Here is a 13297-nt window from a genome sequence, read left to right as displayed (position 1 = left end):
AAATCGCATAGTCCAAATGCAGCGATTTCAAGGCCACTGCATTTTTAAAATGATGCATGCATCTTTTTTCTGCAGGAAACGCAGGCATGGCAGCCCATTCAAATGAATAAGCTTCTGTGCCTGTGCAAACTCGCATACATGTGAACCAGACCTAAAATAAGCCTATCAAGCAGTGAAATAGCACTGTGTGTGTGGAAGATATTAGCACATGCTGTGTGCTCTCTAATCAATACAGCCACTGCCAGGTTAGGTCACTACATAATATGGGGAGCCAGGGGAGGAGAAAGACCTACCTGTGTGGTGGGGGGGAGGGGGAGAGGACACTACTGTGTGTGTGAGGGGAGGAGGGGGAGAGCAGAGGACACAACTGTGTGTGTGTGTGTGTGTGTGTGTGAGGGGGGGGCAGCATTGTATGAGGGGCCCTAATAAAATGCTGATTGTCCCCCCAAATATAATACAAGAGCCCCTTTACTACTCTTACTTAGCTGCAAGCATAAAACCATCCAGGGGGAGTGGGGGGCGTCATGTATTCTAAAAAAAATGGGATCAGACAAGAGGCTATTTTCTGGCTGAAGCACGAACGAAGTAGTCACTTACAGTACTGAAGACATGACAGTCAGGCTGAGGCTCACAGCAGGCAGCAGGGGTCTGGAGTCGGGACGCTTAGCCTCTAGATCCTCTCTCCTCCTCTCACACAGCGACGGCGTCCTCCTTCAGCAAGCTAGCTGAGACAAAAGACCGTCGTCTGGGCCGGCTCAGGTGGGAAGGAGACGGTGATGCTCAAGCACCGCCCACCGCCACCGCACCAATCATAGGACAGCAAGCAAGAGGTGGGAGTGTTCAGGGCGCATCGCTATGCGCCCCGAGCACATTCTAAAGGGCCGCCAATAAGCATCAGAAAAAAAGCACATGAGGACAAAAACCCCACCCCCTCCATAGCAGCAGCATCGGCCGGCGCCCCGCTGCAATTAAAGGAACACTTTTTTTTCTGCCTTGCGGGGGGGGGGGGGGCGGCGCCCCTGCGCCCCCTATGTACCAGCCGCCACTGTCCGTATCCCCACTCATCAATTGGCACAATCAGCACTCGCCATTGACTGAGAGCCCTAACCAGTGTCTTCTGGCCGGGGGGGTGGGGTGGGGTGATCCCCTGTCAGATTACAATATCTCAGCGGGGGAAGTTGGCTGTATCAGCGTCGAATAGTTAGTACAGCGGCTCCTCCCAAGCTCTTCAATTTTTTTTGTTCAGCCCGCTGGGTTGAAGGAAAAAAAAAAAAACCTGTTAGTGTGTACCAGGCTTAATATACAGAAAAATGAAAGGAAAGTTGGAAATGCTTGTCTTCTGACTCATTTCGTTCTGCAATACATTTTTGCTTGAGCTACTGAGCTGTATAAAAGAGCTGAGAGTTCTATATGTGGCTAGAAATATTATTAGTAAATATTAAGTATGTGTATGCAATATTTTATATTTACCTGACTTAAAGAGTGTAGCCCACTTTTTTTTTTGGGGGGGGGGGGATATGGGAAAAAGCAATCCTAAACAGGATATTGCGCTATAAACCCCATTATCAGTGTCCACCGTCAAGTGGATATAGGAGGAGTCCCCTGTAGTGCATTTGCACATCCTTCCCAGCAAGGAGTATTATCTCCAAGGGTTAGAAAGGCTGGATTCATCTCTTTTTCATGGATAGTGTAGGACCCACTGATAATGGGGTACTTTGACGCAGTAGTGGGCTTGAGCACGATATGGCCATATGGTGGGACCAAACCCCCATTTTTATTTATGGATTGTCTTCAGATTTGGTAGTTATTTCTTTTGCATTTGCGCGCTATTCTTTTTTAATATACATGTCTTTTGGTTCAAAGCTGCAGCAGCTTTAGAAATACATGGGTATGCTCCCCCAAATTTTTTGCCTGTTTATTATGTATTCGGTCTGACCAGACTATCGAGGTTGAGCAACCCTCCCCACCCCCCCCACACACACCTGTACTCAATCAGTGTCCACCGTCAAGTGGATATAGGAGGAGTCCCCTGTAGTGCATTTGCACATCCTTCCCAGCAAGGAGTATTATCTCCAAGGGTTAGAAAGGCTGGATTCATCTCTTTTTCATGGATAGTGTAGGACCCACTGATAATGGGGTACTTTGACGCAGTAGTGGGCTTGAGCACGATATGGCCATATGGTGGGACCAAACCCCCATTTTTATTTATGGACTCTCTTCAGATTTGGTAGTAATTTCTTTTGCATTTGCGCGCTATTCTTTTTTAATATACATGTCTTTTGGTTCATAGCTGCAGCAGCTTTGGAAATACATGGGTATGCTCCCCCAAATTTTTTGCCTGTTTATTATGTATTCGGTCTGACCAGACTATCGAGGTTGAGCAGCCCTCCCCACCCCCCACACACACCTGTACTCAATCAGTGTCCACCATCAAGTGGATATAGGATGAGTCCCCTGTAGTGCATTTGCACATCTCTCCCAGCAAGGAGTATTATCTCCAAGGGTTAGAAAGGCTGGATTCCTCTCTTTTTCATGGATAGTGTAGGACCCACTGATAATGGGGTACTTTGACGCAGTAGTGGGCTTGAGCACGATATGGCCATATGGTGGGACCAAACCCCCATTTTTATTTATGGACTCTCTTCAGATTTGGTAGTAATTTCTTTTGCATTTGCACGCTATTCTTTTTTAATATACATGTCTTTTGGTTCATAGCTGCAGCAGCTTTGGAAATACATGGGTATGCTCCCCCAAATTTTTTGCCTGTTTATTATGTATTCGGTCTGACCAGACTATCGAGGTTGAGCAGCCCTCCCCACCCCCCACACACACCTGTACTCAATCAGTGTCCACCATCAAGTGGATATAGGAGGAGTCCCCTGTAGTGCATTTGCACATCTCTCCCAGCAAGGAGTATTATCTCCAAGGGTTAGAAAGGCTGGATTCATCTCTTTTTCATGGATAGTGTAGGACCCACTGATAATGGGGTACTTTGACGCAGTAGTGGGCTTGAGCACGATATGGCCATATGGTGGGACCAAACCCCCATTTTTATTTATGGACTCTCTTCAGATTTGGTAGTAATTTCTTTTGCATTTGCGCGCTATTCTTTTTTAATATACGTGTCTTTTGGTTCATAGCTGCAGCAGCTTTGGAAATACATGGGTATGCTCCCCCAAATTTTTTGCCTGTTTATTATGTATTCGGTCTGACCAGACTATCGAGGTTGAGCAGCCCTCCCCACCCCCCACACACACCTGTACTCAATCAGTGTCCACCATCAAGTGGATATAGGAGGAGTCCCCTGTAGTGCATTTGCACATCTCTCCCAGCAAGGAGTATTATCTCCAAGGGTTAGAAAGGCTGGATTCATCTCTTTTTCATGGATAGTGTAGGACCCACTGATAATGGGGTACTTTGACGCAGTAGTGGGCTTGAGCACGATATGGCCATATGGTGGGACCAAACCCCCATTTTTATTTATGGACTCTCTTCAGATTTGGTAGTAATTTCTTTTGCATTTGCGCGCTATTCTTTTTTAATATACATGTCTTTTGGTTCATAGCTGCAGCAGCTTTGGAAATACATGGGTATGCTCCCCCAAATTTTTTGCCTGTTTATTATGTATTCGGTCTGACCAGACTATCGAGGTTGAGCAGCCCTCCCCATCCCCCACACACACCTGTACTCAATCAGTGTCCACCATCAAGTGGATATAGGAGGAGTCCCCTGTAGTGCATTTGCACATCTCTCCCAGCAAGGAGTATTATCTCCAAGGGTTAGAAAGGCTGGATTCATCTCTTTTTCATGGATAGTGTAGGACCCACTGATAATGGGGTACTTTGACGCAGTAGTGGGCTTGAGCACGATATGGCCATATGGTGGGACCAAACCCCCATTTTTATTTATGGACTCTCTTCAGATTTGGTAGTAATTTCTTTTGCATTTGCGCGCTATTCTTTTTTAATATACATGTCTTTTGGTTCATAGCTGCAGCAGCTTTGGAAATACATGAGTATGCTCCCCCCAAAATTTTTTGCCTGTTTATTATGTATTCGGTCTGACCAGACTATCGAGGTTGAGCAGCCCTCCCCACCCCCCACACACACCTGTACTCAATCAGTGTCCACCATCAAGTGGATATAGGAGGAGTCCCCTGTAGTGCATTTGCACATCTCTCCCAGCAAGGAGTATTATCTCCAAGGGTTAGAAAGGCTGGATTCATCTCTTTTTCATGGATAGTGTAGGACCCACTGATAATGGGGTACTTTGACGCAGTAGTGGGCTTGAGCACGATATGGCCATATGGTGGGACCAAACCCCCATTTTTATTTATGGACTCTCTTCAGATTTGGTAGTAATTTCTTTTGCATTTGCGCGCTATTCTTTTTTAATATACATGTCTTTTGGTTCATAGCTGCAGCAGCTTTGGAAATACATGGGTATGCTCCCCCAAATTTTTTGCCTGTTTATTATGTATTCGGTCTGACCAGACTATCGAGGTTGAGCAGCCCTCCCCACCCCCCACACACACCTGTACTCAATCAGTGTCCACCATCAAGTGGATATAGGAGGAGTCCCCTGTAGTGCATTTGCACATCTCTCCCAGCAAGGAGTATTATCTCCAAGGGTTAGAAAGGCTGGATTCATCTCTTTTTCATGGATAGTGTAGGACCCACTGATAATGGGGTACTTTGACGCAGTAGTGGGCTTGAGCACGATATGGCCATATGGTGGGACCAAACCCCCATTTTTATTTATGGACTCTCTTCAGATTTGGTAGTAATTTCTTTTGCATTTGCGCGCTATTCTTTTTTAATATACATGTCTTTTGGTTCATAGCTGCAGCAGCTTTGGAAATACATGGGTATGCTCCCCCAAATTTTTTGCCTGTTTATTATGTATTCGGTCTGACCAGACTATCGAGGTTGAGCAGCCCTCCCCATCCCCCACACACACCTGTACTCAATCAGTGTCCACCATCAAGTGGATATAGGAGGAGTCCCCTGTAGTGCATTTGCACATCTCTCCCAGCAAGGAGTATTATCTCCAAGGGTTAGAAAGGCTGGATTCATCTCTTTTTCATGGATAGTGTAGGACCCACTGATAATGGGGTACTTTGACGCAGTAGTGGGCTTGAGCACGATATGGCCATATGGTGGGACCAAACCCCCATTTTTATTTATGGACTCTCTTCAGATTTGGTAGTAATTTCTTTTGCATTTGCGCGCTATTCTTTTTTAATATACATGTCTTTTGGTTCATAGCTGCAGCAGCTTTGGAAATACATGGGTATGCTCCCCCAAATTTTTTGCCTGTTTATTATGTATTCGGTCTGACCAGACTATCGAGGTTGAGCAGCCCTCCCCACCCCCCACACACACCTGTACTCAATCAGTGTCCACCATCAAGTGGATATAGGAGGAGTCCCCTGTAGTGCATTTGCACATCTCTCCCAGCAAGGAGTATTATCTCCAAGGGTTAGAAAGGCTGGATTCATCTCTTTTTCATGGATAGTGTAGGACCCACTGTTAATGGGGTACTTTGACGCAGTAGTGGGCTTGAGCACGATATGGCCATATGGTGGGACCAAACCCCCATTTTTATTTATGGACTCTCTTCAGATTTGGTAGTAATTTCTTTTGCATTTGCGCGCTATTCTTTTTTAATATACATGTCTTTTGGTTCATAGCTGCAGCAGCTTTGGAAATACATGGGTATGCTCCCCCAAATTTTTTGCCTGTTTATTATGTATTCGGTCTGACCAGACTATCGAGGTTGAGCAGCCCTCCCCACCCCCCACACACACCTGTACTCAATCAGTGTCCACCATCAAGTGGATATAGGAGGAGTCCCCTGTAGTGCATTTGCACATCTCTCCCAGCAAGGAGTATTATCTCCAAGGGTTAGAAAGGCTGGATTCATCTCTTTTTCATGGATAGTGTAGGACCCACTGATAATGGGGTACTTTGACGCAGTAGTGGGCTTGAGCACGATATGGCCATATGGTGGGACCAAACCCCCATTTTTATTTATGGACTCTATTCAGATTTGGTAGTAATTTCTTTTGCATTTGCGCGCTATTCTTTTTTAATATACATGTCTTTTGGTTCATAGCTGCAGCAGCTTTGGAAATACATGGGTATGCTCCCCCAAATTTTTTGCCTGTTTATTATGTATTCGGTCTGACCAGACTATCGAGGTTGAGCAGCCCTCCCCACCCCCCACACACACCTGTACTCAATCAGTGTCCACCATCAAGTGGATATAGGAAGAGTCCCCTGTAGTGCATTTGCACATCTCTCCCAGCAAGGAGTATTATCTCCAAGGGTTAGAAAGGCTGGATTCATCTCTTTTTCATGGATAGTGTAGGACCCACTGTTAATGGGGTACTTTGACGCAGTAGTGGGCTTGAGCACGATATGGCCATATGGTGGGACCAAACCCCCATTTTTATTTATGGACTCTCTTCAGATTTGGTAGTAATTTCTTTTGCATTTGCGCGCTATTCTTTTTTAATATACATGTCTTTTGGTTCATAGCTGCAGCAGCTTTGGAAATACATGGGTATGCTCCCCCAAATTTTTTGCCTGTTTATTATGTATTCGGTCTGACCAGACTATCGAGGTTGAGCAGCCCTCCCCACCCCCCACACACACCTGTACTCAATCAGTGTCCACCATCAAGTGTATATAGGAGGAGTCCCCTGTAGTGCATTTGCACATCTCTCCCAGCAAGGAGTATTATCTCCAAGGGTTAGAAAGGCTGGATTCATCTCTTTTTCATGGATAGTGTAGGACCCACTGATAATGGGGTACTTTGATGCAGTAGTGGGCTTGAGCACGATATGGCCATATGGTGGGACCAAACCCCCATTTTTATTTATGGACTCTCTTCAGATTTGGTAGTAATTTCTTTTGCATTTGCGCGCTATTCTTTTTTAATATACATGTCTTTTGGTTCATAGCTGCAGCAGCTTTGGAAATACATGGGTATGCTCCCCCAAATTTTTTGCCTGTTTATTATGTATTCGGTCTGACCAGACTATCGAGGTTGAGCAGCCCTCCCCACCCCCCACACACACCTGTACTCAATCAGTGTCCACCATCAAGTGGATATAGGAGGAGTCCCCTGTAGTGCATTTGCACATCTCTCCCAGCAAGGAGTATTATCTCCAAGGGTTAGAAAGGCTGGATTCATCTCTTTCTCATGGATAGTGTAGGACCCACTGATAATGGGGTACTTTGACGCAGTAGTGGGCTTGAGCACGATATGGCCATATGGTGGGACCAAACCCCCATTTTTATTTATGGACTCTCTTCAGATTTGGTAGTAATTTCTTTTGCATTTGCACGCTATTCTTTTTTAATATACATGTCATTTGGTTCATAGCTGCAGCAGCTTTGGAAATACATGAGTATGCTCCCCCAAATTTTTTGCCTGTTTATTATGTATTCGGTCTGACCAGACTATCGAGGTTGAGCAGCCCTCCCCACCCCCCACACACACCTGTACTCAATCAGTGTCCACCATCAAGTGGATATAGGAGTAGTCCCCTGTAGTGCATTTGCACATCTCTCCCAGCAAGGAGTATTATCTCCAAGGGTTAGAAAGGCTGGATTCATCTCTTTTTCATGGATAGTGTAGGACCCACTGATAATGGGGTACTTTGACGCAGTAGTGGGCTTGAGCACGATATGGCCATATGGTGGAACCAAACCCCCATTTTTATTTATGGACTCTCTTCAGATTTGGTAGTAATTTCTTTTGCATTTGCACGCTATTTTTTTTTAATATACATGTCTTTTGGTTCATAGCTGCAGCAGCTTTGGAAATACATGGGTATGCTCCCCCAAATTTTTTGCCTGTTTATTATGTATTCGGTCTGACCAGACTATCGAGGTTGAGCAGCCCTCCCCACCCCCCACACACACCTGTACTCAATCAGTGTCCACCATCAAGTGGATATAGGAGGAGTCCCCTGTAGTGCATTTGCACATCTCTCCCAGCAAGGAGTATTATCTCCAAGGGTTAGAAAGGCTGGATTCATCTCTTTTTCATGGATAGTGTAGGACCCACTGATAATGGGGTACTTTGACGCAGTAGTGGGCTTGAGCACGATATGGCCATATGGTGGGACCAAACCCCCATTTTTATTTATGGACTCTCTTCAGATTTGGTAGTAATTTCTTTTGCATTTGCGCGCTATTCTTTTTTAATATACATGTCTTTTGGTTCATAACTGCAGCAGCTTTGGAAATACATGGGTATGCTCCCCCAAATTTTTTGCCTGTTTATTATGTATTCGGTCTGACCAGACTATCGAGGTTGAGCAGCCCTCCCCACCCCCCACACACACCTGTACTCAATCAGTGTCCACCATCAAGTGGATATAGGAGGAGTCCCCTGTAGTGCATTTGCACATCTCTCCCAGCAAGGAGTATTATCTCCAAGGGTTAGAAAGGCTGGATTCATCTCTTTTTCATGGATAGTGTAGGACCCACTGATAATGGGGTACTTTGACGCAGTAGTGGGCTTGAGCACGATATGGCCATATGGTGGGACCAAACCCCCATTTTTATTTATGGACTCTCTTCAGATTTGGTAGTAATTTCTTTTGCATTTGCGCGCTATTCTTTTTTAATATACATGTCTTTTGGTTCATAGCTGCAGCAGCTTTGGAAATACATGGGTATGCTCCCCCAAATTTTTTGCCTGAATATTTTATATTTACCTGACTTAAAGAGTGTAGCCCACTTTTTTTTGGGGGGGGGGGGGAGAGGATATGGGAAAAAGCAATCCTAAACAGGATATTGCGCTAAACCCCTTGGAAAATAAGAGAGCCAGAAACGTTGGTAAGTGAAAGAGTGAGTTTGATAATAAAGTTGGCAGTTACTCCACCCAGGACAAGATAATGTGTATATCTAACTAATATTTAAAGTAATTTATTTGTTATTTGAACTACAAAAAGTAGTTTATTATACATATACACTATAATATTGGAGCCAGAGATCATCAGCAAAGCACGTTATTAAAAGCAAATAGTCCCTTTCACTGTCAAAAACAGGCCAACAGAAAAAAACAGCTTGTCCTCTGGAAGCAAAAATAGTCAATCAATTGTTGGTACAAAACATAAATGCTCAGCTCACTGCCAGCCGCGCTTTTCCTTAAATAGAATGTTTGAAAACTCCTGGATGCCTAACGGGTCCCCATGGGAAGGTCATTAGGGTTCAGCAACCTTCTTCAATCTATGTATTTATGCCAATATCTACTATCAGGACATTGTTCCAATACCTTATAATATTGTTATGGTTCTTCTATACCATTTATACCTACATGGTTATTATTCATGTTTACCCTTTTATCTAGAGATATTGGCTTTACTATCATTAGTCTTCAGATGTATTAATACACATACAATTTTTATTATATCTTTTTATTTTCTTTGTTTATAAAATATGTTTATGTCCAATTTTCAAACTGGTCACTCCTCACACAAAGTCCCAAATTTTAATTTTGTTTTTTTGCTTTGTTGCATATAGGGATGGAGACTCAATATGGCCTTGAGTCTCATTTAAAGTCCCAACATAACCCCCTTTGGTTCAGCAACCTTGTCTCAGCCACACGCAAGCCCACATTGCTCATTTTGCTGTGTTCTTCTCTACTCCACTTCCCACACAGGTTCTGAGTGTTTCCTCCTCTTTTTCTTGACTCTGATGCAAATGGTTGAACCCTTTAACGCATGAGGAGAGAAAAAGAGAGCCGATAACCGGCTTGTGGTAAGGGGACATCAACACTGATAATCAGGGCACTGATTATCAGTGTTCTGATTATAAGTGCAGTCTGAACAGTGCCCACCAGTGCTGCCAATCAGTGCCTGCCCAATAGCAGGCCTGCTGATAAGGCAGTACAGCCAGCCCTCCCATACTGAACCCATGCACCATAAATTCAAAAGGGGGCCAGGGCACTTGCTAAGCAGGAGGGCCGGCTGTACTTATTGCAGCCACTGTTCCTCTTCTGCCTCCCCTTGCAGCAGTGCCAGCTTCTCTTCCTCTTTCTCCCTCCAGCTGCACTGCATGGGGATTGGTCCTACACACGTGCCCCTTTCATCTGCTGTCCGGGCCCTCCATTTGTCCCTTTCCCCTGCAGCACCTCTGGCTTCCCTCCTCTCCCCTCCAGACAGTAGCTACTGCGATATTTCAGGATAGAGAGCGAGGGAAGGGGTCAGTAAATATGTAATTTACTGGCCCCTTCTTTTCATGAATGAATACAGTGAGCGATCAGTAACCAATCACTCCTGTGTCCGTTCATCACCGAAGCATAGTAAACAGTTTGTGAATGAGTAGGAAGCCTCAGAACTTTTCCTATTCATTAATCTGTGCTGCTGAGGGTGCAGAGAAAGGAACTGATAAATCTATGCCCCCGGTCACTTTTGGCCAGGAAGGGGGGCTGTCAGGTAGGCTGTATGGGGCCCCATGATTTCTAACAGCAACTCTGCCCACCAGTGCTGACAATCAGTGCTGACAATCAGTGCCTATCAGTGCCTCCTCATTACTGCCACCTATCAGTGCCACATACCAGTGCCCAACAGTGCCTCCTACCAGTGCCCATCAGTGACGCCTATCAGTGCTGCCTATCAATGCCACGTATCAGTGCCCATCAGTGCCTCCTCATTAGTGCCCACCAATGCTGCCTCATCATTGCCCATTAGTGCCACCTCATCAGTGCCCATTAATGCAGCCTGTGTCTATCAGTGCAGCCTCATCAGCGCCTATCAGTGCAGGAGAAAAGTTATCTGTTTGCAAAATTTTATAACAAACTATGATTTTTTTTCCACGTTTTTGGTCTTTTTCTTTGTTTAGCAAAAAATAAAAAAACATGTGGTGATTAAATACCACCAAAGAAAATCTATATTTGTATGATCTATATTTGTATGAAAACAATTATTAAAAAAAATTCATGTGGGTACAGTGTTGCATGACTGCGCAATTGTCATTCAAAGTGTGACAGCGCTAAAAGCTGAAAGTTAGCCTGGGCAGGAAGGGGGTAAAAGTGCCCAGAAGGCAAGCGGTTTAGGGAAAACAACCCAAATAGTGGGGAAATGTAGCTGCCATCCAGGACCCATCCCTGCCATCCTGTACAACACTTATTAATTGAATCTCTTCTATATTTTATCTCCTCATAAACTATTAATGTTTAGGTACTGAACCTGATAATGTTATTTTTTTCTGTTTTCTAATATATTATCCATACACTGCATCTGATTAGTTTTTTTGTATAATCTTTATCCATATTCTGATGAGAGCAACACCGTAAAATGTCCTGAAATGCGTTGGTTATCAATAAATAGATAAAAAGATATGTTGTATACATAAAAGGTTTACAATATCGTTCCAAGACAAGTCAACACACATTTATATTCTGAATGATCTTTATTAAGATAGCGACATTTGTTAACACAATTTAACACAGATTAATGCAAAATGACTTTTCTGACTTTATCACAGCTGCTGTGATTTCTGACTGCTATTATTGGGTCAATGATTAATTCTATTTGTTGCCTGTAGATTCCTTGTAAGATTTCCACACTGACATTAATGCTATTGGCTCCAATCATCTATTCCCCTTTGCGTCCTACAATGAACATCATAGCTTTATAATCAATGAGATCGCTGACATTGCTTCTCTTCTGCACTGCACAGAAATCAACGACCAAACCCACCTTACCAAAGGCATTTTTCACAAACTCCTCATTATATGTTAAACAATGGAGCCGTTTTCCTGCAACAATAAAATAAGTTGTATCTAATCCTGCAATAAGTATCAGCTGGCCTCCGGGTTTTAGCAGCTTTAATGTCTTCTCCAGATTCTTAATGTATTCATCTTTATTTTTACTGATGATTTCCAGTATCCAAGCACTGATAATGCAGTCAGCAAGTGGTAATAGCACCGGGGAGGTTATGTTTTCCTGTTCATAATTACATTTCAAAATCTGCGAGACGGATGACCTGAGGCGCATTTCTGTTTCCTGAATTTGATCTCTGAAAGAAAAGAAAAAAAAACTTAAAAGTAAAATTTAACTTCGGTCCATCTTCTTGCTCCGGGTCACCTGAAAAACGATTGGATAATCGCAATTTTTTTTTTTTTTTTACTTACCTTGTTTTAGAAGATTATATACTTACCTTACTTCCTCTTCCTCCCTCGGCGGCCACGGCGAGTCGTCATTCCTGGCTTGCAATGATTCCTGGGAGCTGAAAGTCATCGCTCCCAGGAATCAATGCGCCTGCACCGACCCCGACGTCAGTTCCGGTGCAGGCACGTCATACCTTGCTAAACAGCTTCTGGGCATGCCCAGAAGCTGTGCAGGGATGACGCTGTAGCCCCCCGGAAGTGACGGCGGGGCCGGTGCAGTGCATCGTGGGACCGAAGAGGACGCAGAAGAGGATCGCGCTGGCTTCAGCTGTCCACACCTGAGATGGCAGCGCTGAACAATACATTTTCAAGGTAAGTATTTCTTCTAAAAGGTAAGTGCAACCCAAGACAGTTCAGAGGCTATCCATTGTGGAATGCACTAGTCCTGACTGTCCCGGGGGTATTTTTATGTATTTTCTTTTGTTTTAGGTGGAACTCCATTTTAATATACACAATACAGTAAAGATTTCAATATACAGTGATATGGCATGATGAGCGATGCTGCCAAAATTCGGTTAGACTGTAATTTGGTAAGTTAAAATAAAATTGTCATACTAGTGTAACACTTCCCCCATAGGAGTTGCTGATGTCAGGGTGTGCACAGCCAGTCACACAGCATTTCCTTCTTGTATCCAGACACAGTGATCAGAACTTTGGCTTGTTTTTTTTTTGTTGTGGTTTTATTAGAGGATGATAACTTGGGTGGGGTAAGGGATTACAGGATACCCAACTTTAAAAAGGCCAACAATCAAAACCAGGAACATCTTCCTCACTATTTAAAGATTCCTCTTCTTCCTTCCATCTACACAAACTTGGTTCTCTTATACAGCTCCTACTGGTTCACTCCTGGGGGAACTAACAGTCTCTAGTTAGTTCAGCAACAGCCCATTACAGGCTAGGAACTTGAAGTCCCTTGGTAAAGTAGCAATGTGGAGTGAACAGCATCTTACACATATCTTTTAAATAAATACCATGTGAGATGTATTATAAAGTGCTAAGTGATGTAAAACTCATTATCATAGATACATAAATCCAAAACATATCCAAAAAATATCCACGAATATAATAAATTATAAAGTGCTAAATATTGATGCTATTAAACTCA

At 43.8% G+C, this 13297-nt stretch overlaps 1 protein-coding gene across 1 annotated transcript in view; it reads right to left on the bottom strand.

The window, feature by feature from the left end:
* Positions 1 to 11599: 11599 nt before the first annotated feature.
* The window catches only part of LOC309568073 (indolethylamine N-methyltransferase-like), a gene marked incomplete at its 5' end in the record, with an annotated part of 61545 nt that continues 59847 nt past the window's right edge, over positions 11600 to 13297 (bottom strand). The window contains one exon of the mRNA XM_082273643.1: positions 11600 to 12041. Coding sequence (XP_082129769.1) covers positions 11618 to 12041 — 424 coding nt within the window. The 3' untranslated portion in view covers positions 11600 to 11617. The remainder of the gene's footprint in view (positions 12042 to 13297) is intronic.

Source organism: Pelophylax lessonae (assembly GCF_965119305.1).
Source record: "Pelophylax lessonae genome assembly, chromosome: 12".
Taxonomy (NCBI): Eukaryota; Metazoa; Chordata; class Amphibia; order Anura; family Ranidae; genus Pelophylax; species Pelophylax lessonae.
The sequence above is the reverse complement of the archived record's forward strand: the minus strand, read 5'-3'. Positions and strand labels throughout refer to the sequence as shown.